This window comes from Salmo salar, chromosome ssa17 (genome assembly GCF_905237065.1).
Source record: "Salmo salar chromosome ssa17, Ssal_v3.1, whole genome shotgun sequence".
Lineage (NCBI taxonomy): Eukaryota > Metazoa > Chordata > Actinopteri > Salmoniformes > Salmonidae > Salmo > Salmo salar.
The window spans coordinates 83,795,648-83,822,501 of record NC_059458.1 but is presented as its reverse complement, the minus strand read 5'-3'; the positions used below and the strand labels follow the sequence as shown (position 1 = coordinate 83,822,501).

At 49.4% G+C, this 26,854-nt stretch overlaps 1 protein-coding gene across 1 annotated transcript in view; it reads left to right on the top strand.

Annotated features, from left to right (window-relative positions):
* The window catches only part of LOC106599296 (ELKS/Rab6-interacting/CAST family member 1), a 678,087-nt gene that overhangs the window by 321,243 nt on the left and 329,990 nt on the right, over positions 1-26,854 (top strand). The window contains 1 exon segment of the mRNA XM_045700260.1: positions 11,313-11,448. Within this exon segment, the coding sequence (XP_045556216.1) occupies positions 11,313-11,448 (136 nt within the window).

The following is a 26,854-nucleotide window of genomic DNA, read 5'->3' as shown; positions in this document are numbered from 1 at the left end:
CTCTCCCCTCCTCTCCTCTCAACTCCTCCTCTCCTCTCCTCTCCTCTCCTCTCCTCTCCTCTCCTCTCCTCTCCTCTCCTCTCCTCTCCTCTCCTCTCCTCTCCTCTCCTCTCCCCTCCTCTCCTCTCCTCTCCTCTCCCCTCCTCTCCCCTCCTCTCCTCTCCCCTCCTCTCCTCTCCTCTCCTCTCCTCTCCTCTCCTCTCCTCTCTCCCCTCCTCTCCTCTCAACTCCTCCTCTCCTCTCCTCTCCTCTCCTCTCCTCTCCTCTCCTCTCCTCTCCTCTCCTCTCCTCTCCTCTCCTCTCCTCTCCTCTCCTCTCCTCTCCTCTCTCTATGGTTATGTATGTATTTCTCTATACAGATGGGATCATCATTTTGAAGCACAACCCTATAATTATTTCCTCTGCCCCTCTCATTTTAGGGTCTCATTTGGTATGGTCACTGACAATGACTCCTTTGAATCAGGCAATTGTTCAGGATCCTTCAAATAGAGCCATTAGGCTTTAGAGCCGTCCTATAGGGGTCCTCTGGGAGTTGATCTGCTCTCTGCCTGCCTGGTCCTTAAAGGTACCGTCTCCCCCTTATCAAATAGTAATACTAGCCATGTAGACAGAGGCAGTATGCTGCTACTATTATTATAAACACAGATCATTCACTCCTACCAGACAACTGGGTTCTTTCCCAGGCGTATTCTGACCACAATAACGTTTAACAAACTAGATCCTTGATCTCATTTTCAAAGGAACATTTGATACAGATATATTTTTTTAAGTAAATCACTGATGTTTTCATGGTAATTCAGGGGTAAGTCGTTTTATGAAATGTAGACTTTAGAAGTAAACCCCCTGTTGCCAAAAGCATTTCCTATCAAATATTAATGCAGGAATGAGAGGAACTTTTAGATGTGACATTAATATTCTCTTCTTAATTATTTTGCTGAATTTTAAGATCATGTAAATAATGGTAATTCAAAGTTTGCAAACATTAAAGCTTCATGAAGTTTGAGAATCAAAGTAATCCCTGCTAAAAAAAAACTGACATAAAGAGTGTGTGATTACTTAGCATGTGTGAGCAGGCACAGCGCAGCACTGTATGTGGGGCCCTTCTGCCCTAAGCGCTGTGGTGGTTGTGTTGGTTGTGTTGTGGTGGTTGTGTTGTGGTTGTGTGTTGGTTGTGTTGTGGTTGTGTTGTGTTGTGGTTGTGTGGTGGTTGTGTTGTGTGGTGGTTGTGTAGTGTTGTGGTTGTGTGGTGGTTGTGTTGTGGTTGTGTTGTGTTGTGGTTGTGTTGTGTTGTGGTGGTTGTGTTGTGGTTGTGTGTTGGTTGTGTGTTGGTTGTGTTGTGGTTGTGTGTTGGTTGTGTGGTGGTTGTGTGGTGGTTGTGTTGTGTGGTGGTTGTGTTGTGGTTGTGTTGTTGTTGTGTTGTGTGGTGGTTGTGTAGTGTTGTGGTTGTGTGGTGGTTGTGTTGTGGTTGTGTTGTGGTGGTTGTGTTGTGTGGTGGTTGTGTTGTGTTGTGGTTGTGTGGTGGTTGTGTTGTGTTGTGGTTGTGTGGTGGTTGTGTTGTGTTGTGGTTGTGTGGTGGTTGTGTAGTGTTGTGGTTGTGTGGTGGTTGTGTTGTGGTTGTGTTGTGTTGTGGTTGTGTGGTGGTTGTGTTGTGTGGTGGTTGTGTAGTGTTGTGGTTGTGTTGTGGTTGTGTGGTGGTTGTGTTGTGGTTGTGTTGTGGTTGTGTTGTGTTGTGGTTGTGTGGTGGTTGTGTTGTGTGGTGGTTGTGTAGTGTTGTGGTTGTGTGGTGGTTGTGTTGTGGTTGTGTTGTGGTGGTTGTGTTGTGTGGTGGTTGTGTTGTGTTGTGGTTGTGTGGTGGTTGTGTTGTGTGGTGGTTGTGTTGTGGTTGTGTTGTGGTGGTTGTGTGGTGGTTGTGTTGTGGTTGTGTTGTGTGGTGGTTGTGTGGTGGTTGTGTGGTGGTTGTGTTGTGGTTGTGTGGTGGTTGTGTTGTGGTTGTGTTGTGTTGTGGTTGTGTGGTGGTTGTGTTGTGTGGTGGTTGTGTGGTGGTTGTGTTGTGGTTGTGTGGTGGTTGTGTTGTGGTTGTGTTGTGGTTGTGGTTGTGTGGTGGTTGTGTTGTGGTTGTGTTGTGGTTGTGTGGTGGTTGTGTTGTGTTGTGTGGTGGTTGTGTTGTGTGGTGGTTGTGTGGTGGTTGTGTTGTGGTTGTGTTGTGGTTGTGGTTGTGTGGTGGTTGTGTTGTGGTTGTGTGGTGGTTGTGTTGTGTTGTGTGGTGGTTGTGTTGTGTTGTGTGGTGGTTGTGTGGTGGTTGTGTTGTGGTTGTGTTGGCCCACAGTACTACTGCAGCTAATCCTCAGTTGTTCTGGGTTTTAAACGTCTCTGCCTTGTAGCTCTGCAAACACATACAGTACAGAACTGTTACAGAGCAGCTTTTCACACACACACACACACACACACACACACACACACACACACACACACACACACACACACACACACACACAGGGGACTGTCTTGTGTTGAAGCTCTAAATGGTTTTATCTAGAGGAGAGGAACATGTTAATGATGAAGGAGAGGACAGACAGAGGACACAGAAGAGAGGAATCTGTGGAATGAGGGTTTGAAGGGCTGGGTGTAATCCTGCAGTATAGGGTAGATTAGAAGGCTGTCATTAGAGCTTTTGTTCCTGGGAGAATCCCTCTGGAAATGTTGACAAAGGCTGCAACAGACATGAAGGCATGGAAGAGGGAGGAGGGAGGGAGTGTACTTCTAAGAGTGTGTACTGTACATGAAATGCCCTTGCCTGACCCCAGCACTGTAGGGAGCTCTCCCATCCTACAATGCCCACCACCACCCTACTCCCATCTTTGTACTGACGTGACATACACACATCCCTAGACAGTCTCCCCTCTCTCCCTAGACAGTCTCCCCTCTCTCCCTAGACAGTCTCCCCTCTCTCCCTAGACAGTCTCCCCCTCTCCCTAGACAGTCTCCCCCCTCTCCCTAGACAGTCTCCCCTCTCTCCCTAGACAGACTCCCCTCTCTCCCTAGACAGTCTCCCCCCTCTCCCTAGACAGTCTCCCCTCTCTCCCTAGACAGTCTCCCCCTCTCCCTAGACAGTCTCCCCCCTCTCCCTAGACAGTCTCCCCTCTCTCCCTAGACAGACTCCCCTCTCTCCCTAGACAGTCTCCCCTCTCCCTAGACAGTCTCCCCTCTCTCCCTAGACAGTCTCCCCCCTCTCCCTAGACAGACTCCCCTCTCTCCCTAGACAGTCTCCCCTCTCTCCCTAGACAGTCTCCCCCTCTCCCTAGACAGTCTCCCCCCTCTCCCTAGACAGTCTCCCCTCTCTCCCTAGACAGTCTCCCCTCTCTCCCTAGACAGTCTCCCCTCTCCCTAGACAGTCTCCCCTCTCTCCCTAGACAGTCTCCCCCCTCTCCCTAGACAGACTCCCCTCTCTCCCTAGACAGTCTCCCCTCTCTCCCTAGACAGTCTCCCCCTCTCCCTAGACAGTCTCCCCCTCTCCCTAGACAGTCTCCCCTCTCTCCCTAGACAGACTCCCCTCTCTCCCTAGACAGTCTCCCCTCTCCCTAGACAGTCTCCCCTCTCTCCCTAGACAGTCTCCCCCCTCTCCCTAGACAGACTCCCCTCTCTCCCTAGACAGTCTCCCCTCTCTCCCTAGACAGTCTCCCCTCTCTCCCTAGACAGTCTCCCCTCTCTCCCTAGACAGTCTCCCCTCTCTCCCTAGACAGTCTCCCCCCTCTCCCTAGACAGTCTCCCCTCTCTCCCTAGACAGTCTCCCCTCTCTCCCTAGACAGACTCCCCTCTCTCCCTAGACAGTCTCCCCTCTCTCCCTAGACAGTCTCCCCCTCTCCCTAGACAGACTCCCCTCTCTCCCTAGACAGTCTCCCCTCTCTCCCTAGACAGTCTCCCCCTCTCCCTAGACAGTCTCCCCCTCTCCCTAGACAGTCTCCCCTCTCTCCCTAGACAGTCTCCCCCCTCTCCCTAGACAGTCTCCCCTCTCTCCCTAGACAGTCTCCCCCTCTCCCTAGACAGTCTCCCCCTCTCCCTAGACAGTCTCCCCTCTCTCCCTAGACAGTCTTCCCTCTCTCCTCTCTTCCCTTTCTCCCTAGTCAGTCCCCTCTCTCTCCCCCCTCTCCCTAGACAGTCTCCCCTCTCTCCCTAGACAGTCTCCCCCTCTCCCTAGACAGTCTCCCCCTCTCCCTAGACAGTCTCCCCTCTCTCCCTAGACAGACTCCCCTCTCTCCCTAGACAGTCTCCCCCTCTCCCTAGACAGTCTCCCCCCTCTCCCTAGACAGTCTCCCCCCTCTCCCTAGACAGTCTCCCCTCTCTGCCTAGACAGTCTCCCCTCTCTGCCTAGACAGTCTCCCCTCTCTGCCTAGACAGTCTCCCCCCTCTCCCTACACAGTCTCCCCTCTCTCCCTAGACAGTCTCCCCTCTCTCCCTAGACAGTCTCTCCCCTCTCCCTAGACAGTCTCCCCTCTCTCCCTATACAGTCTCCCATCTCTCCCTAGACAGTCTCTCCTCTCTCTCCCTAGACAGCCTTCCCTCTCTCTTCTCTCCCCTCTCTCCCTAGACATCCTTCCCTCTCTCTTCTCTCCCCTCTCTCCCTAGACAGCCTTCCCTCTCTCTTCTCTCTCCTCTCTCCCTAGACAGCCTTCCCTCTCCCCTCTCTCCCTAGACAGTCTTCCCTCTCCCCTCTCTCCCTAGACAGCCTTCCCTCTCTCTTCTCTCCCCTCTCTCCCTAGACAGCCTTCCCTCTCTCTTCTCTCCCCTCTCTCCCTAGACATCCTTCCCTCTCTCTTCTCTCTCCTCTCTCCCTAGACAGCCTTCCCTCTCTCTTCTCTCCCCTCTCTCCCTAGACAGCCTTCCCTCTCTCTTCTCTCTCCTCTCTCCCTAGACAGCCTTCCCTCTCTCTTCTCTCCCCTCTCTCCCTAGACAGCCTTCCCTCTCTCTTCTCTCCCCTCTCTCCCTAGACATCCTTCCCTCTCTCTTCTCTCCCCTCTCTCCCTAGACAGCCTTCCCTCTCTCTTCTCTCTCCTCTCTCCCTAGACAGCCTTCCCTCTCTCTTCTCTCTCCTCTCTCCCTAGACAGCCTTCCCTCTCTCTTCTCTCCCCTCTCTCCCTAGACAGACTCCCCTCTCTCCCTAGACAGCCTTCCCTCTCTCTTCTCTCCCCTCTCTCCCTAGACAGTCTTCCCTCTCTCTTCTCTCCCCTCTCTCCCTAGACAGCCTTCCCTCTCTCTTCTCTCCCCTCTCTCACACTGTCCTATTTCTGCATAGTTTCCACACAGGCCATGCAGATAAAACATCCAGCACAGTGAACATTTCCAGAGCTCACTCACTGTTGAAATACTGTCCTGTAGATCATAAACTCTCAGCTGACTTGGAGTCAGAGACATCCCACATATTAGTCGGTGCTTTTTGATATGGCTTACACCTGATTCTGAATCAGGTCTTATCCTTCATAACACCCTAATCTGTTACACATTCATTCAAACCCCACTGGTCTGAAGTCAGTCTCAGCCATGATAAGTATGTCCTCTTTACTGGTGAACCCTGTAAAAGGGTCATCAGCCTTCTCATCCTATCCACTCTGCTATGAAGAGTGTTTGGTGGTAATAGAAAACATGAATAAGAGTCTGTGTGCCCCCAATGTCACCCTACTTCCTTCATACCATAGGGTTCTGTTCACCCTACTCCCTTCATACCATAGGGTTCTGTTCACCCTACTCCCTTCATACCATAGGGTTCTGTTCACCCTACTCCCTTCATACCATAGGGTTCTGTTCACCCTACTCCCTTCATACCATAGGGTTCTGGTCACCCCGCTCCCTTCATACCATAGGGTTCTGTTCACCCTACTCCCTTCATACCATAGGGTTCTGTTCACCCTACTCCCTTCATACCATAGTGTTGTGGTCATTAGTAGTGCACTATATAGAGGACAGGGTGTCTTTAGGGACTCAGTCCAGGAGACTGTCTGTAGAGAATAGGGGGGAAACTGCTCTGTAGCCAAGCAGATGGCTGACCGGGTTGGAAAACACCAAATTTGAACATTCCTGGATATTTATGACCTGTTATACACACACACACACACACACACACACACACACACACACACACACACACACACACACACACACACACACACACACACACACACACACACACACACACACACACGAACATACAGACATACAATGTGTTTGCCATTCCAACTCTACTGTAAGTTGTTGATCGTCCACTTAGAGAAATAGATGCATTACATCATTCAAATGACTGGATCATTAACCAGACAGTTCTGTTCTCCCTGTGAGACCCAGTTCTGTTCTCCCTGTGAGACCCAGTTCTGTTCTCCCTGTGAGACCCAGTTATGTTCTCCCTGTGAGACCCAGTTATGTTCTCCCTGTGTGACCCAGTTCCCTGTGTGACCCAGTTCTGTTCTCCCTGTGAGACCCAGTTCTGTTCTCCCTGTGTGACCCAGTTCTGTTCTCCCTGTGTGACCCAGTTCCCTGTGTGACCCAGTTCTGTTCTCCCTGTGAGACCCAGTTCTGTTCTCCCTGTGTGACCCAGTTCTGTTCTCCCTGTGTGACCCAGTTCCCTGTGTGACCCAGTTCTGTTCTCCCTGTGAGACCCAGTTCTGTTCTCCTTGTGAGACCCAGTTCTGTTCTCCCTGTGTGACCCAGTTCTGTTCTCCCTGTGTGACCCAGTTCCCTGTGTGACCCAGTTCTGTTCTCCCTGTGAGACCCAGTTCTGTTCTCCCTGTGAGACCCAGTTATGTTCTCCCTGTGAGACCCAGTTCTGTTCTCCTTGTGAGACCCAGTTCTGTTCTCCCTGTGAGACCCAGTTCTGTTCTCCCTGTGAGACCCAGTTCTGTTCTCCCTGTGTGACCCAGTTCTGTTCTCCTTATGAGACCCAGTTCTGCTCTGGACTGGGCTGAGCTGGACTGGACTGGGCTGAGCTGGACTGGACTGGGCTGAGCTGGACTGGACTGGGCTTAGCTGGACTGGACTGGGCTGAGCTGGACTGGACTGGGGGAATGTCTGGTCTGGACTAAACTGGACTGGGCTGAGCTGGTCTGGACTGGGCTGAGCTGGACTGGACTGAGCTGGACTGGACTGGGCTGAGCTGGACTGGGCTAGACTGAGCTGGACTGTACTGGGCTGAGCTGGACTGGGCTAGACTGAGCTGGACTGTACTGGGCTGAGCTGGACTCTTCTCTCTACACTGCAGCATGTTCTATGTCCCCAGTTAGACCTGATACTGGGGGTTTTGTCTGTGTCTGGACATTTTGCCCGCTGGGCCTGTATGTGTGTGTGTGTGTGTGTGTGTGTGTGTGTGTGTGTGTGTGTACTTGTCCTAAGCACACACACACCCTCCTGTGGTCTTGAGTGATCAGGTGCTATAACAGGTCTGTGTTGGCCCCACTCAGCCCTGTTCCACTGTTCCACTTCATATCACCTTGTTCGTCTGTAATGGGATTTGGAGCAGCACCAGACCTCTCAATTCAATTACATTCAAAGGGCTTTATTGGCATGGGAAACATGTGTTAACGTTGCCAAAGCAAGTGAAGTAGACAATATACACAAGTGAAATAAACAATAAAAATGAACAGTAAACATTACACTCACAGAAGTTCCTAAAGAATAAAGACATTACAAATGTCATATTATGTATATATACAGTGTTGTAACGATGTGTAAATGGTTAAAGTACAAAAGGGAAAATAAATAAACATAAATACAGTGAGGGGAAAAAGTATTTGATCCCCTGCTGATTTTGTACGTTTGCCCACTGACAAAGAAATGATCAGTCTATAATTTTAATGGTAGGTTTATTTGAACAGTGAGAGACAGAATAACAACAAAAAAATCCAGAAAAACGCATGTCAAAAATGTTATAAATTGATTGGCATTTTAATGAGGGAAATAAGTATTTGACCCCTCTGCAAAATATGACTTAGTACTTGGTGGCAAAACCCTTATTGTCAATCACAGAGGTCAGACGTTTCTTGTAGTTGGCCACCAGGTTTGCACACATCTCAGGAGGGATTTTGTCCCACTCCTCTTTGCAGATCTTCTCCAAGTCATTAAGGTTTCGAGGCTAACGTTTGGCAACTCCCTCCACAGATTTTCTATGGGATTAAGGTCTGGAGACTGGCTAGGCCACTCCAGGACCTTAATGTGCTTCTTCTTGAGCCACTCCTTTGTTGCCTTGGCCGTGTGTTTTGGGTCATTGTCATGCTGGAATACCCATCCACGACCCATTTTCAATACCCTGGCTGAGGGAAGGAGGTTCTCACCCAAGATTTGACGGTACATGGCCCCGTCCATCGTCCCTTTGATGCGGTGAAGTTGTCCTGTCCCCTTAGCAGAAAAACACCCCCAAAGCATAATGTTTCCACCTCCATGTTTGACGGTGGGGGTGGTGTTCTTGGGGTCATAGGCAGCATTACGTCTCCTCCAAACACGGGGAGTTGAGTTGATGCCAAAGAGCTCCATTTTGGTCTCATCTGACCACAACACTTTCACCCAGTTGTCCTCTGAATCATTCAGATGTTCACTGGCAAACTTCAGACGGGCATGTATATGTGCTTTCATGAGCAGGGGGACCTTGCGGGCGCTGCAGGATTTCAGTCCTTCATGGCGTAGTGTGTTACCAATTGTTTTCTTGGTGACTATGGTCCCAGCTGCCTTGAGATCATTGACAAGATCCTCCCGTGTAGTTCTGGGCTGATTCCTCACCGTTCTCATGATCATTGTAACTCCACGAGGTGAGATCTTGCATGGATCCCCAGGCCGAGGGATATTGACAGTTCTTTTGTGTTTCTTCCATTTGCGAATAATCGCACCAAATGTTGTCACCTTCTCACCAAGCTGCTTGGCGATGGTCTTGTAGCCCATTCCAGCCTTGTGTAGGTCTACAATCTTGTCCCTGACATCCTTGGAGAGCTCTTTGGTCTTGGCCATGATGGAGAGTTTGGGATCTGATTGATTGATTGCTTCTGTGGACAGGTGTCTTTTATACAGGTAACAAGCTGAGATTAGGAACACTCCCTTTAAGAGTGTGCTCCTAATCTCAGCTCTTTACCTGTATAAAAGACACCTGGGAGCCAGAGATCTTGCTGATTGAGAGGGGGTCAAATACTTATTTCCCTCATTAAAATGCCAATCAATTTATAACATTTTTGACATGCGTTTTTCTGGATTTTGTTGTTGTTATTCTGTCTCTCACTGTTCAAATAAACCTACCATTAAAATTATAGACTGATCATTTCTTTGTCAGTGGGCAAACGTACAAAATCAGCAGGGGATCAAATACTTTTTTCCCTCACTGTATGGGTTGTATTTATAATGGTGTTTGTTCTTCACTGGTTGACCTTTTCTTGTGGCAACAGGTCACAAATCTTGCTGCTGTGATGTCACACTGTGGTATTTCACCCAGTAGATATGGGAGTTTATCAAAATCGGGTTTGTTTTCAAATTCTTTGTTGATCTGTGTAATCTGAGGGAAATATGTCTCTAATATGGTCATACATTTGGCAGGAGGTTAGGAAGTGCAGCTCAGTTTCCACCTCATTTTGTGGGCAGTGTGCACATAGCCTGTCTTCTCTTGAGAGCCAGGTCTGCCTACGGCAGCCTTTCTCAATAGCAAGGCTATGTTCAGTCTCCTCTCCTCTTTCCTGTATCTCTCCAGACAGATGAAGAGTTAGGACTAGTGTAGTCTGTATGTTATCTAACCTGTCCTCTCTCCTGTATCTCTCCAGACAGATGAAGAGTTAGGACTAGTGTAGTCTGTATGTTATCTAACCTGTCCTCTCTCCTGTATCTCTCCAGACAGATGAAGAGTTAGGACTAGTGTAGTCTGTATGTTATCTAACCTGTCCTCTCTCCTGTATCTCTCCAGACAGGTGAAGAGTTAGGACTAGTGTAGTCTGTATGTTATCTAACCTGTCCTCTCTCCTGTATCTCTCCAGACAGGTGAAGAGTTAGGACTAGTGTAGTCTGTATGTTATCTAACCTGTCCTCTCTCCTGTATCTCTCCAGACAGGTGAAGAGTTAGGACTAGTGTAGTCTGTATGTTATCTAACCTGTCCTCTCTCCTGTATCTCTCCAGACAAGTGAAGAGTTAGGACTAGTGTAGTCTGTATGTTATCTAACCTGTCCTCTCTCTTGTATCTCTCCAGACAGGTGAAGAGTTAGGACTAGTGTAGTCTGTATGTTATCTAACCTGTCCTCTCTCCTGTATCTCTCCAGACAGGTGAAGAGTTAGGACTAGTGTAGTCTGTATGTTATCTAACCTGTCCTCTCTCCTGTATCTCTCCAGACAGATGAAGAGTTAGGACTAGTGTAGTCTGTATGTTATCTAACCTGTCCTCTCTCCTGTATCTCTCCAGACAGGTGAAGAGTTAGGACTAGTGTAGTCTGTATGTTATCTAACCTGTCCTCTCTCCTGTATCTCTCCAGACAGGTGAAGAGTTAGGACTAGTGTAGTCTGTATGTTATCTAACCTGTCCTCTCTCCTGTATCTCTCCAGACAGATGAAGAGTTAGGACTAGTGTAGTCTGTATGTTATCTAACCTGTCCTCTCTCCTGTATCTCTCCAGACAGGTGAAGAGTTAGGACTAGTGTAGTCTGTATGTTATCTAACCTGTCCTCTCTCCTGTATCTCTCCAGACAGGTGAAGAGTTAGGACTAGTGTAGTCTGTATGTTATCTAACCTGTCCTCTCTCCTGTATCTCTCCAGACAGATGAAGAGTTAGGACTAGTGTAGTCTGTATGTTATCTAACCTGTCCTCTCTCCTGTATCTCTCCAGACAGATGAAGAGTTAGGACTAGTGTAGTCTGTATGTTATCTAACCTGTCCTCTCTCCTGTATCTCTCCAGACAGGTGAAGAGTTAGGACTAGTGTAGTCTGTATGTTATCTAACCTGTCCTCTCTCCTGTATCTCTCCAGACAGATGAAGAGTTAGGACTAGTAGAGTCTGTATGTTATCTAACCTGTCCTCTCTCCTGTATCTCTCCAGACAGATGAAGAGTTAGGACTAGTGTAGTCTGTATGTTATCTAACCTGTCCTCTCTCCTGTATCTCTCCAGACAGGTGAAGAGTTAGGACTAGTGTAGTCTGTATGTTATCTAACCTGTCCTCCTGTATCTCTCCAGACAGGTGAAGAGTTAGGACTAGTGTAGTCTGTATGTTATCTAACCTGTCCTCTCTCCTGTATCTCTCCAGACAGATGAAGAGTTAGGACTAGTGTAGTCTGTATGTTATCTAACCTGTCCTCTCTCCTGTATCTCTCCAGACAGGTGAAGAGTCAGACTAAGACAGTGGCCAACCTGAAACATAAGGAACAGGTGGAGAAGAGTAAGAACGCCCAGCTGATGGAGGAGGTCAGGAAGAGAGAGGACAACCTCAATGAGAGCTCTCAACAGGTCAAGGTGAGAGAGGTGTGTGTTTCTCTTGTTCCCTCCATCTCCACAACATCACTGTATGTCTGATGATGTGTGAAGGCTGTGTACACTCTGTCCCCATAGGACAACCATTTTTGGTTCCAGGTAGAACCGTTTTGGGTTCCATGTAGAACCCTCTGTGGAAAGGGTTCCACCTGGAACCTGATAGTAATGTTTTTCTAAGAGTGTAGAGGTCTCGTAGTAGAACAAGAAGTATCTTTCTCCTCCCCCATTTTCTCCATCATTCTTTTTCTCTTTCTCGTTCTCTCACTCTCTGTCCTCTCTGTCCTCTCCGTCCTCTCTGTCCTCTCTGTCCTCTCCGTCCTCTCTGTCCTCTCCGTCCTCTCCGTTCTCTCCGTCCTCTCTGTCCTCTCCGTCCTCTCCGTCCTCTCTGTCCTCTCCGTCCTCTCCGTTCTCTCCGTCCTCTCTGTCCTCTCCGTCCTCTCCGTCCTCTCCGTCCTCTCTGTCCTCTCTGTCCTCTCCGTCCTCTCCGTCCTCTCCGTCCTCTCCGTTCTCTCCGTCCTCTCTGTCCTCTCCGTCCTCTCCGTCCTCTCCGTCCTCTCTGTCCTCTCCGTCCTCTCCGTTCTCTCCGTCCTCTCTGTCCTCTCCGTCCTCTCTGTCCTCTCCGTCCTCTCCGTCCTCTCCGTTCTCTCCGTCCTCTCTGTCCTCTCCGTCCTCTCCGTCCTCTCTGTCCTCTCCGTCCTCTCCGTTCTCTCCGTCCTCTCTGTCCTCTCCGTCCTTTCTGTCCTCTCCGTCCTCTCCGTTCTCTCCGTCCTCTCTGTCCTCTCCGTCCTCTCCGTCCTCTCCGTCCTCTCCGTTCTCTCCGTCCTCTCCGTCCTCTCCGTCCTCTCTGTCCTCTCTGTCCTCTCCGTCCTCTCCGTCCTCTCTGTCCTCTCCGTCCTCTCCGTCCTCTCCGTCCTCTCTGTCCTCTCCGTCCTCTCTGTCCTCTCCGTCCTCTCTGTCCTCTCTGTCCTCTCTGTCCTCTCCGTCCTCTCTGTCCTCTCCGTCCTCTCCGTCCTCTCCGTCCTCTCTGTCCTCTCCGTCCTCTCTGTCCTCTCCGTCCTCTCTGTCCTCTCTGTCCTCTCCGTCCTCTCTGTCCTCTCCGTCCTCTCTGTCCTCTCTGTCCTCTCCGTCCTCTCCGTCCTCCCTGTCCTCTCCGTCCTCTCTGTCCTCTCTTTCCTCTCCGTCCTCTCTTTCCTCTCCGTCCTCTCTGTCCTCTCCGTCCTCTCTGTCCTCTCTGTCCTCTCCGTCCTCTCTGTCCTCTCTTTCCTCTCCGTCCTCTCTTTCCTCTCCGTCCTTTCTTCTCTGTTCTTTGAAGCCTGCTCTGGTTCCTCATTTGAGAATATCTGAGATTCCTCTCAGGTAAAACGGGCGATCAGGTTCTTGCTCCCAAACCGCACTCACCTCTCCCGTCTCCTACTCCCTCCACCACTCACCTCCCCCCTCTCCTACTCCTTCCACCACTCACCTCCCCCCTCTCCTACTCCCTCCACCACTCACCTCCCCCCTCTCCTACTCCTTCCACCACTCACCTCCCCCCTCTCCTACTCCATCTACCACTCACCTCCCCCCTCTGCTACTCCCTCCACCACTCACCCCCCCTCCTACTCCATCTACCACTCACCTCCCCCCTCTCCTACTCCTTCCACCACTCACCTCCCCCCTCTCCTACTCCATCCACCACTCACCTCCCCCCTCTCCTAGTCCTTCCACCACTCACCTCCCCCCTCTCTTACTTCTTCCACCACTCACCTCCCCCCTCTCCTACTCCATCCACCACTCACCTCCCCCTCTCCTACTCCCGCCACCACTCACCTCCCCCTCTCCTACTCCCGCCACCACTCACCTCCCCCTCTCCTACTCCATCTACCACTCACCTCCCCCTCTCCTACTTCTTCCACCACTCACCTCCCCCCTCTCCTACTCCATCCACCACTCACCTCCCCCTCTCCTACTCCTTCCACCACTCACCTCCCCTCTCTCTCCCACTCTCTTCCACCACTCACCTCCCCCTCTCCTACTCCATCCACCACTCACCTCCCCCTCTCCTACTCCCGCCACCACTCACCTCCCCCTCTCCTACTCCATCCACCACTCACCTCCCCCTCTCCTACTCCTTCCACCACTCACCTCCCCCTCTCCTACTCCATCCACCACTCACCTCCCCCTCTCCTACTCCATCCACCACTCACCTCCCCCTCTCCCACTCTTTCCACCACTCACCTCCCCCTCTCCTACTCCTTCCACCACTCACCTCCCCCCTCTCCTACTCCATCCACCACTCACCTCCCCCCTCTCCTACTCCCGCCACCACTCACCTCCCCCTCTCCTACTCCATCCACCACTCACCTCCCCCTCTCCTACTCCTTCCACCACTCACCTCCCTCCTCTCCTACTCCATCCACCACTCACCTCCCCCTCTCCTACTCCATCCACCACTCACCTCCCCCTCTCCCACTCTTTCCACCACTCACCTCCCCTCTCCTACTCCTTCCACCACTCACCTCCCCCCTCTCCTACTCCATCCACCACTCACCTCCCCCTCCTACTCCCGCACCACTCACCTCCCCCTCTCCTACTCCATCCACCACTCACCTCCCCCTCTCCTACTCCCGCCACCACTCACCTCCCCCTCTCCTACTCCATCCACCACTCACCTCCCCCTCTCCTACTCCTTCCACCACTCCACCTCCCCCTCTCCTACTCCATCCACCACTCACCTCCCCCTCTCCCACTCCTTCCACCACTCACCTCCCCCTCTCCTACTCCATCCACCACTCACCTCCCCCTCTCCTACTCCATCCACCACTCACCTCCCCCTCTCCTACTCCATCCACCACTCACCTCCCCCTCTCCTACTCCTTCCACCACTCACCTCCCCCCTCTCCTACTCCCGCCACCACTCAACTCCCCCCTCTCCTACTCCTTCCACCACTCACCTCCCCCTCTCCTACTCCTTCCACCACTCACCTCCCCCTCTCCTACTCCATCCACCACTCACCTCCCCCTCTCCTACTCCTTCCACCACTCACCTCCCCCTCTCCTACTTCTTCCACCACTCACCTCCCCCTCTCCTACTTCTTCCACCACTCACCTCCCCCCTCTCCTACTCCTTCCACCACTCACCTCCCCTCTCTCCTACTTCTTCCACCACTCACCTCCCCCTCTCCTACTCCTTCCACCACTCACCTCCCCCTCTCCTACTCCATCCACCACTCACCTCCCCCTCTCCTACTCCTTCCACCACTCACCTCCCCCCTCTCCTACTCCTTCCACCACTCACCTCCCCCTCTCCTACTCCTTCCACCACTCACCTCCCCCCTCTCCTACTTCTTCCACCACTCACCTCCCCCTCTCCTACTCCATCCACCACTCACCTCCCCCTCTCCTACTCCTTCCACCACTCACCTCCCCCCTCTCCTACTCCATCCACCACTCACCTCCCCCTCTCCTACTCCCGCCACCACTCACCTCCCCCTCTCCTACTCCATCCACCACTCACCTCCCCCTCTCCTACTCCATCCACCACTCACCTCCCCCTCTCCTACTCCATCCACCACTCACCTCCCCCCTCTCCTACTCCCGCCACCACTCCCCCCCCTCTCCTACTCCTTCCACCACTCACCTCCCCCTCTCCTACTCCATCCACCACTCACCCCCCCTCTCCTACTCCTTCCACCACTCACCTCCCCCTCTCCTACTCCTTCCACCCTCCCATGACCTCCTTTCCCTTCCCAAATTGTGGTTTTTGGATGGATGGATGAAGGGATGAAGGGAGGGAGGTTTAGAAGGAAGGATGGATGGAGGGAGCAGTGGAGGGAGGTTTAGATGGAAGGAGGGGTGGAGGGAGGTTTGGATGGATGGAGGGAGGGAGCAGTGGAGGGAGGTTTAGATGGAAGGATGGAGGGAGGGGTGGAGGGAGGTTTAGATGGAAGGATGGATGGAAGGAGGGGTGGAGGGAGGTTTGGATGGATGGAGGGAGCAGTGGAGGGATAGAGTGGGCTGCGTTCGTAGGAGAAACTCAACTGTCCGTAGCCGGTCCAGTTGTTATAGAGGGGAAGGTATTTACATGATGTAAAAATATGTAGTGACATGAACCTATGAACCAGAACCTTCGCGAAACCAGAACCCAGAACTGTACAGCTAAAGAAACACACACACACCCTCCTTGAACACCACAGACACCTAGCTATAGTTCGACCCGGTCTGACCATGGTGGGTGGAGGGGGGTACAGGGTGGAAACTGGGCCCACCCTCTCATTAGTAAAAGGTGGTATGAGAGAAACTTAATACAGTGATAATCCCTGGTGTTAGCTAGGTAGTGTGTGTGTGTGTGTGTGTGTGTGTGTGTGTGTGTGTGTGTGTGTGTGTGTGTGTGTGTGTGTGTGTGTGTGTGTGTGTGTGTGTGTGTGTGTGTGTGTGTGTGTGTGTGTGTGTGTGTGTGTGTGTGTGTGTGTGTGTGTTGGGCTTGGCTGTAAGCTTCAGTCCATCTCTCCAGGTTGTGTTACAGTACAAAGCTCCACCAGGGGATAGTTAGTTTATATCTGTGCCAACAATAGCACCCTATCGCCTTTATAGTGCACTACTTTTGACCAGTAGCCCTAGGCACTATAGGGTGCCATTAGGGATGCACCCTATATCTGGTAGAGTCCAGAACCTGGAACACAGGCTGTTATTATTCATGAGTCGTCATTGGGACAACAACGCCACAACGATCAGCCCCCACTTTACTGTGGTTTGACTGTTTTCTCTGGCTCTCTGTCTGTCTTTCTCTCATGTTCTGTCTCCTCAAGCCTCTATCCGTCCCCTGGTCTGTTCCGGGTTTCTGTCTGTTTATGTTGCTCATTGGGTTGGATGTGCCTTTCCATCCTGGTCAATGACGTTCAGTAGTGTGTGTGTGTGTGTGTGTGTGTGTGTGTGTGTGTGTGTGTGTGTGTGTGTGTGTGTGTGTGTGTGTGTGTGTGTGTGTGTGTGTGTGTGTGTGTGTGTGTGTGTGTGTGTGTGTGTGTGTGTGTGTGTGTGTGCGCGTGTGTGTGTGCTCAGCGTTGGTTCAGCACATGCTGTGGTTAGAGTGAACTTCTTCATCAGTCCAGGCCGACAGTCCCTGCTGGTAATTCTTGATACAGCAGTCTCTCCCCTGCCTCCCTCTGTCTCTCCCCTGCCTCCCTCTGTCTCTCCCCTGCCTCCCTCTGTCTCTCCCCTGCCTCCCTCTGTCTCTCCCCTGCCTCCCTCTGTCTCTCCCCTGCCTCCCTCTGTCTCTCCCCCAGCCTCCCCCTGTCTCTCCCCCTCCTCACCCCTGTCTCCCCCAGCCTCCTTCTGTCTCCCCCCAGCCTCCCCGTCTCTCCCCCGCCTCCCCTCCTCACCCCTGTCTCCCCCTGTCTCCCCCAGCCTCCTCCTGTCTCCCCCCAGCCTCCCCGTCTCTCCCCCGCCTCCCCGTCTCTCCCCTGTCTCCCCCCTGTCTCCTCCTGTCTCTCCCCAGCCTCCCCGTCTCTCCCCCGCCTCCCCGTCTCCCCCTGTCTCCTCCTGTCTCTCCCCAGCCTCCCCATCTCTCCCCCTCCTCACCCCTGTCTCCCCCTGTCTCCCCCCAGCCGCCTCCTGTCTCCCCCCAGCCTCCTCCTGTCTCTCCCCCGCCTCCCCCGTCTCTCCCCCATCTCTCCCCCGTCTCTCCCCTGTCTCTCCCCCGCCTCCCCGTCTCTCCCCCGTCTCTCCCCCTCCTCACCCCTGTCTCCCGCCAGCCGCCTCCTGTCTCCCCCAGCCTCCTCCTGTCTCTCCCCCGCCTCCCCCGTCTCTCCCCCGTCTCTCTCCTGTCTCTCCCGTCTCCCCCTGCCGCCTCCAGTCTTCCCACTGCCTCCCCCCAGCCTGAGGACACACTATCCATGCCCCTGCTCTGGCCCCTCCATCCCTCCATTTCTCCACCAGTGGGGCCCCACTCCTCCTGCCAAACCGAACCTAGCAATGTGCCTCTGTCCCTGGCCAAACTCAGACCGATCACTGGGTCTGATGGAGGCTTCATGGCCTCATGGTTCTGGGTCCAGTCTCCCTTCTGAAATAGTCCAGGGGTTTGGCCCTGACCCTCAGGCATGTCTATATGTTCTGTGTGTGATGGAGGCAGAACAGATGGAAAGATGACACCCGTTGTTCCATCGTTAGCTCAGTCTCTCCAAATGGGTTTGACGTAATACAGGGAAGGAGGAGGCCCAGCAAACCAAAATTGGTTCTGTAAAATTTCCCGGAACATTTGTTAGGTTGCGGCAAATGTTCTCATAACACAAAAACTGTCCAGTCACGGTGATGATTATAGAATGTTTGTATAAACATTTGCCTGATGTTGCAAGAACGTTCTGAGAATTTTTAATCTGTTCTTTAAAGGTTCTGAGAATGTTTTAAAAGGTTCCCAGAACACATTTAGTCTGTTCTTTAAAAGGTTCCCAGAACACATTTAGTCTGTTCTTTAAAAGGTTCCCAGAACACATTTAGTCTGTCTTTAAAAGGTTCCCAGAACACATTTAGTCTGTTCTTTAAAAGGTTCCCAGAACACATTTAGTCTGTTCTTTAAAAGGTTCCCAGAACACATTTAGTCTGTTCTTTAAAAGGTTCCCAGAACACATTTAGTCTGTTCTTTAAAAGGTTCCCAGAACACATTTAGTCTGTCTTTAAAAGGTTCCCAGAACACATTTAGTCTGTTCTTTAAAAGGTTCCCAGAACACATTTAGTCTGTTCTTTAAAAGGTTCCCAGAACACATTTAGTCTGTTCTTTAAAAGGTTCCCAGAACACATTTAGTCTGTCTTTAAAAGGTTCCCAGAACACATTTAGTCTGTCTTTAAAAGGTTCCCAGAACACATTTAGTCTGTCTTTAAAAGGTTCCCAGAACACATTTAGTCTGTTCTTTAAAAGGTTCCCAGAACACATTTAGTCTGTCTTTAAAAGGTTCCCAGAACACATTTAGTCTGTCTTTAAAAGGTTCCCAGAACACATTTAGTCTGTTCTTTAAAAGGTTCCCAGAACACATTTAGTCTGTTCTTTAAAAGGTTCCCAGAATGTTTATTTAGGCTGTGGTAACATTGTGGGGACATGGCAATAGATACAGTGCCTTCTGAAAGTATTCACACCCCTTGACTTTTTCCATATTTTGTTTCGTTACAACCTGAATTTAAATTTGATTAAATTAAGAATTTGTGTCACTGGACTACACACAATACCCCATATTGTCAAATAACCCCCTTGTCGAAATTTGCTTTACAGTCACAAAGTAAGTTGCATGGACTCTGTGTGCAGTAAAAGTGTTTAACATGATTTTTTAACGACTACACAAACAATTATTTGTGAGGTCCCTCAGCCGAGTAGTAAATTTCAAACACAGATTCAAGTTCAAAGACCAGGGAGGTTTTCCAATGCTTCGCAAAGAACAGCACCTATTGGTAGATGGATAAAACATTTTTTTATCATGGTTTAGTTCTAAATTACTCTTTGGATGGTGTATCAATACTCCCAGTCACTACAAAGATACAGGCGTCCTTCCTAACTCACTGTTCTGAAATGGCGCACTCGAAAATTCCCACTTTATGCTACAAAAGCAACTTTATAAGAGGTTTTAAAAATAGGTTTTATTTGACCAACAGATTCTGTGACATAGTAAGGCATTGTTGGCAGAATAGATGGATGCAGTTCAATGCACGATTAATATAATTCACCAATACATTTCTTGGTAGTCCAACAAATATTACTATCTGGTTGTAAATTACAGCTGGCCTGGTACTTGGTTTGCCGCTTTCAGCCATTCGGGATGCACTGTTTCAGTTTAAATGACTCAATATCTTCGACAAAAACAGATGAACGTAACTAAGGCTGGGAATGTCAAAACAATCAAACTACCAAGGGCAGTGACCACAAGTCAGTCATAACGTGGCTAATAGGCTAGCTTATCTATTGGTGTAGCTGTTTATTTAGCAAGCTAAAAACATGGAGCCTAACGTTAGCTAGCTAACTAGCTAGCTGCTGGGAGGATGACATGTCATTGGACGGGTGGATGAGGTTTTGGACGGGTGGATGAGTTTTTGGACGGGTGGTTGGATTTCCCCCCATATTGTTTTTTGGTGGCTACAGCTAAAGTTCAGAGTTCAGGTGTCATTTGGTTAACTAGCAAGAGATGTCAATCACTTTGCTAGCTTGGTATGCTGAACTTGAATGACTATCCACAGCATATTTCTTAGTTGTCAATCAAATGTATTTGGCATTGATACATGGGGGGGCAGGCAAGTTCCCATTCAGTAGTCAAAACATGGGTTGAGAGAAGCATGCGCTGGCAGGCAAGCACTGGGGCTCCCGAGTGGCGCAGCGGTCTAAGGCCCTGCATCTCAGTGCTAGAGGCGTCACTACAGACACCCTGGTTTGAATCCAGGCCGTATCACAACCGGCCGTGATTGGGAGTCCCATAGGGCGGCGCACAATTGGCCCAGCGTCATTCGGGTTTGGGAGTCAAAATTTGCTTAACAGCAAATAGGCCGTCATTGAAAATAAGAATTTGTTCTTAACTGACTTGCCTAGTTCAATAAAGGTTAAAAGTTAACAAAAATTTCACCATCATTTATCAGTGCAATTTTGACGGCCAATTACAAGCTAGAAAAGTTTGAGAGGGTTTATCTAGTGTTCCCTGGTTAGATTTGAGCTCTTCTCCCTCAGGCTAACATTAGTTGTTGATCTTGTTGTTGTGTATAGGGAACTGAGCGGGAGAGAGAGCCTGCCTGTTCATGGTTGTTTGATCAGTAGGACTGTAAAGTTCTCACATGTAAGAGGACTCCCATGGTATTTACATTACTGCACAAATATGCATGATATTTTGTGTATTTTGTGGCTTTTGGAGAATCCTTTCTCATGATCTGAAGTCACACTGTTGCTAATGACTGTAGACACACAGTCCAGTTCAAAGTGAAAATCGCTTATTTGCTCTGATTGGCTATGGCGCACCGGTCTGTGTAGAGTCCGGTCCTGGACAAGGCTGACACATTTTTATTTGGGTTTATTTACTGCAGTGTCTATGAATTATCCAAACGTACGGCCACTTTCCCACTCTATATTGCTATAGAATTATCACAAATGCCTTACGTCATTCCCAAGCATTGTATGAAAGAACAAAAACGTGAAAATGACCATATCAATGTCAGAAAATGTGACCAACAGATGCATATCTGTATTTCCATGAGAACATTTGCCGCGACCTAACGAATGTTCTCGGAACTTTCACAGAACCAATTTTGGTTTGCTGGGAAAACATCACTGGTACATTGTTGTTATTAAAAACACTCTGAATGTTTTTGGGATGTTAAAAACCCTAACTAGAACTTAATGGAATCTTAGCTAATGTTCTGGGAATGTTCCTGGTTTGCTGGGGGGGGGCTTGGATAGGTTAGACCAGGACACCATTAGGTGGCTAGAGAGCAATAATCCTCTGCTTCGTCCTCCATCCTGTCTTTCCTCTTTCCCCCTCCTCTGCCTCTTATCCCATCTCTGCCAGCTCCTAAAACGAGCCTCTCACGTTTCACCCTAATTGCATAGGTGAACAGGGAATGGGAATTACGAGGGATGTTTTTCAATTTCTCACACTCATAAGCAGTACAGTAAAGCCACACTCAGGGCAGCTGCTGTTTACTTTGGAGCTGGCTTTAGGTGGCCAGGAGAATGCCTGTCTCCAGTCTCCGGTCCGTCAGCCCTACAGCCAGACCCAGACCTGGGGCCAAGGGGTCCTCGAGGCAGGCGCCAGGCTGGAGGCTACAACTGACCAACCAGAGTTCAGAGACCATTAATCCACCAATTAGACATTAGAATGAAAGGAATACATCTCCTCCGGCTGCCATGGATACAGCCAGACTGGGCATTGACCTGAACAGAACAGAGTTCTAGAATATAGAATACTCTCAGGGTTCTCTTACAGAACAGGCCCAGAGTTCTAGAATATAGAATACTCTCAGGGTTCTCTTACAGAACAGAGTTCTAGAATATAGAATACTCTCAGGGTTCTCTTACAGAACAGGCCCAGAGTTCTAGAATATAGAATACTCTCAGGGTTCTCTTACAGAACAGAGTTCTAGAATATAGAATACTCTCAGGGTTCTCTTACAGAACAGAGTTCTAGAATATAGAATACTCTCAGGGTTCTCTTACAGAACAGAGTTCTAGAATATAGAATACTCTCAGGGTTCTCTTACAGAACAGGCCCAGAGTTCTAGAATATAGAATACTCTCAGGGTTATCTTACAGAACAGGCCCAGAGTTCTAGAATATAGAATACTCTCAGGGTTCTCTTACAGAACAGGCCCAGAGTTCTAGAATATAGAATACTCTCAGGGTTCTCTTACAGAACAGGCCCAGAGTTCTAGAATATAGAATACTCTCAGGGTTCTCTTACAGAACAGGCCCAGAGTTCTAGAATATAGAATACTCTCAGGGTTCTCTTACAGAACAGGCCCAGAGTTCTAGAATATAGAATACTCTCAGGGTTCTCTTACAGAACAGAGTTCTAGAATATAGAATACTCTCAGGGTTCTCTTACAGAACAGAGTTCTAGAATATAGAATACTCTCAGGGTTCTCTTACAGAACAGAGTTCTAGAATATAGAATACTCTCAGGGTTCTCTTACAGAACAGGCCCAGAGTTCTAGAATATAGAATACTCTCAGGGTTCTCTTACAGAACAGAGTTCTAGAATATAGAATACTCTCAGGGTTCTCTTACAGAACAGAGTTCTAGAATATAGAATACTCTCAGGGTTCTCTTACAGAACAGAGTTCTAGAATATAGAATACTCTCAGGGTTCTCTTACAGAACTCTGGTAGTTATTCTTCCTCTAAAAGGGTATTTGGTTCCTTGACCTTGGGCGCCACCTGCCTAGCTGTCTTCTCTCTTTCCTCCTTTTCTTCTCTTTCTCTCTCGCTTTATCATTTTCATTCAACCCTCAGTTGTGATAAAAAAGAAAAAGGAAATAGGTTTCTTCTTCTTCTTTATGTCCCGGATTCTTTTAAACTTCAGAGACCTTTTTCCTTTGGCAGCCGAGCACATAGAGAGACAGACATGCCACATTTACACGTGTGGAGTGAATCATATACCCTCTCCTTCCCTCCATCCCTTCACCCTCCTCCTCTCCACCCAACCACCCTGACAGATTGAATATCCACAGATTGAAGAAATCAGCGCTTTGAGAACAGAGAGAGGGATGGAGAGAGAGAGGGAGGGAAAGAAAGAGTAGGATCAGATGACTGTGAATGTGGAAAAATAAAGATGAGAAAGAGAAGATGACGGTAACAGAGCTGGCTCAGAAGAGACCTGTTTTACAGCGTTGGGTTAGGGACCGCACCTTTTACTGTGTGGTCGGTGGCGATAGATTCCCAGCATGCATAGCGGTGAGCAGGCCCCATCCAGAGTTTTCCGCAGCCACTCATCAGACAGGCCGCAGGGTTCAACCTAACACTACACCCGCTAGCCTGACGTTACAAGCACCATGTCTACCAACCAAGATACCTCAGGACCACACAGAGACGGTGGAGAGAGGAAGAGAAGGAGGAAGGATGAGAGGGAGAGAGAATATGTCTGAGTTAGAGAGAGAGGGGGGGGAAGAGAGAGAGCTGGGGGAAAGAGAGAGCGAGAGAGAGCATCACCACAGATTGCCCATTATATTGAGTAGATACTCAAGTGGCCACTCTAACAATTAAAATAAATATCTTCCAAAATGAAATTCAATCAAGAGGAGGCAAGATCAGGTGGGACCGTTCTAGCCAATGAGAGAGCAGATAAGCATGTGAACAACAGGCACAACTCTGATATAAAGTGTTTTTCCTCAAGTTGCCAGGATGTGTCCTACTTGTATCAGTGTTCTCCTAACAACTTAACATCACCAAACTTCTATTACATCAAATAAGCCATTACATTTAGTTGTTGACCAAATGCAACACTCTCTCATTGACCTCCGTACAGAAACCTCTTGCTTGGTGAGCAAAATAATACAAAACATGGCAGATTTTGGGCCCAATTATCCGTCTTCCTCTCTGGCATCACATAGCCAAATGACTCCCAGGCAAGTCATCACACAGCCAAATGACTCCCAGGCAAGGCATCACATAGCCAAATGACTCCCAGGCAAGTCATCACACAGCCAAATGACTCCCAGGCAAGGCATCACATAGCCAAATGACTCCCAGGCAAGTCATCACATAGCCAAATGACTCCCAGGCAAGGCATCACATAGCCAAATGACTCCCAGGCAAGTCATCACACAGCCAAATGACTCCCAGGCAAGTCATCACATAGCCAAATGACTCCCAGGCAAGGCATCACATAGCCAAATGACTCCCAGGCAAGTCATCACACAGCCAAATGACTCCCAGGCAAGTCATCACATAGCCAAATGACTCCCAGGCAAGTCATCACATAGCCAAATGACTCCCAGGCAAGTCATCACATAGCCAAATGACTCCCAGACAAGTCATCACACAGCCAAATGACTCCCAGGCAAGGCATCACATAGCCAAATGACTCCTAGGCAAGTCATCACATAGCCAAATGACTCCCAGGCAAGGCATCACATAGCCAAATGACTCCTAGGCAAGTCATCACATAGCCAAATGACTCCCAGGCAAGTCATCACATAGCCAAATGACTCCCAGGCAAGTCATCACATAGCCAAATGACTCTCAGGCAAGTCATCACACAGCCAAATAACTCCCAGGCAAGGCATCACATAGCCAAATGACTCTCAGGCAAGTCATCACATAGCCAAATGACTCCCAGGCAAGTCATCACATAGCCAAATGACTCACAGGCAAGTCATCACAGGTCATTGTTCTATTTTGAATCCCTCAAATCCATGTTGAATCCCTTAACCCAAACCCCAGAGAGTGTTTTGGACAACAGCAGTGTCTGTAGCGTCTGTGCAGTACATATCTGGTCTGTCACTTCCATTCAGTCACCTGACAGAGACAGTGTTACTGACAGCTCCTCCAATCACTAGAATGCTTTATAATGCTTTATAAGCTCCAGGTTTCAGAGTGTATCAACTTCTACATCTGCATTGCTGCTGTTTGGGGTTTTAGGTTGGGTTTCTGTACTGTACTTAGTGACATCAGCTGATGTAAAAAGGACTTTATAAATACATTAGATTTATATTTTTTATTTCACCTTTATTTAACCAGGTAGGCCAGTTGAGAACAAGTTGAGAACAAGTTGAGAACAAGTTGAGAACAAGTTGAGAACAAGTTGTCATTTACAACTGCGACCTGCCAAGATAAAGCAAAGCAGTGCGACACAGACAACATTGATTGATATTAGACTCAGATTCACATTAGCCAATAGAGTGGCTGGATGCTTTATAGTCATTAACACTGATGACACTGGTGACACATTCTGATGCAATTATATTGGATGTTACATTAAATGTTACACACACACACGCACACACACACACACACACACACACACACACACACACACACACACACACACACACACACACACACACACACACACACACACACACACACACACACACACACACACACACACACACACACACACAGCCCTGTGTGACAGATGACGGTGACTCACAGTGGAAGTAATGAAGGCAGAGAGCGCGCTGGGGGCTCTGTGTGTGTGTGTGTGTGTGTGTGTGTGTGTGTGTGTGTGTGTGTGTGTGTGTGTGTGTGTGTGTGTGTGTGTGTGTGTGTGTGTGTGTGTGTGTGTGTGTGTGTGTGTGTGTGTGTGTGCTGGCTGCTCCCCTTTCAGAACATCCGCTGGTCGTCCATTAGCCAGCTATAGTTAGACCAGACTAAGACATCAGGAAACCCTGCAGGACATTTACCAGACAACAGAAGGGATGTTCTGTCCTCCCTGTACTAGTTCCTGTTATGTTAGAGAGACACACAGAGTCTGTGAGGGATGGAGACTGTAACTGTGTCTTGTCTACCTCAGGGATGACTTCCTCACTGTACTAGTTCCTGTTATGTTAGAGAGACACACAGAGTCTGTGAGGGATGGAGACTGTAACTGTGTCTTGTCTACCTCAGGGATGACTTCCTCACTGTACTAGTTCCTGTTATGTTAGAGAGACACACAGAGTCTGTGAGGGATGGAGACTGTAACTTTAACAGCCAGGTGAAGAGTTATACATGTATAAGACTAACAACCTGATTGTGGTTATAGTATTATTTATACACATGGTGGAATAGATCTACATCTCTACATATAACGTCAACTAACTCACTACATCGCCTTGGTCCGTACAATTAACCTTATTTTAGCACCCAAAAATGTAATACTTCCAGGTCAACTGTAATATCAATACCATTGTAAAGCACAATTTGTCCCCTTTCCAACCAAACCAATGAGGATCCCTTCATGCTGCCCGTCTCTGCGTGATTCTAGAAGGCAATGAGCTCCGTCGGGTCTTTCTAAAAATGGCAGGTGGGGAAGCGGCTTTTTTCACTCGACCTGTCCAACTTATCACCTTATCGCCTCTAAAATGTAAATAACACACTATAAAGAGTTTATATAATGTGTCATTACATACCTATTTGAAGGTTTGTGTCGAATTTGAATCGGGTTTTTAGGGCGGGGCTAAAGTGATCTTCAGAAGTAAACAGTGGCTTTTGAGAGTTATGATCGCTTGCAGTGATGACGCAAAAAATGACTAGGTATTCCCCCTTACCCTGTCCCTGTCCCCTTCCTTACCCAGTCCCTGTCCCTGTCCCTGACCCCTTACCCTGTCCCAGTCCCTGTCCCAGTCCTGTCCCCTTACCCTGTCCCCTTACCCTGTTCCTGTCCCTGTCCCCCTTACCCTGTCCCCTTACCCTGTTCCTGTCCCTGTCCCCCTTACCCTGTCCCTGTCCCCTTACCCTGTTCCTGTCCCTGTCCCCCTTACCCTGTCCCTGTCCCTGTCCCTGACCCCTTCCTTACCCAGTCCCTGTCCCAGTCCTGTCCCTGTCCCCTTACCATGTCCCCTGTCCCTGTCCCCCTTACCCTGTCCCTGTCCCAGTCCCTGTCCCTGTCCGCTTACCCTGTCCCTTTACCCTGTCCCTGACCCCTTACCCTGTCCCTTTACCCTGTCCCTGACCCCTTACCCTGTCCCCTTACCCTGTCCCCTGTCCCTGTCCCCTGTCCCCTGTCCCCTGTCCCTGTCCCCTGTCCCTTTGTTGTTTTTAAACGGTGAGAGAAGCTCTACACCTGGTGGAGAGAGGCTGTAAGACAGAATTTGTTGCATTATGGGTGCTGTACGTTACGCCATGCCACGTCACAATTTAACACACATTGTCGGAGAGGTCCGTTTTTTCTACTTTTCTCCAATACTATTGGGCCATTACCATGTCAATCGACGCTTGAATAGAAACGTAGTTCACTCCCAGATTCTGATGT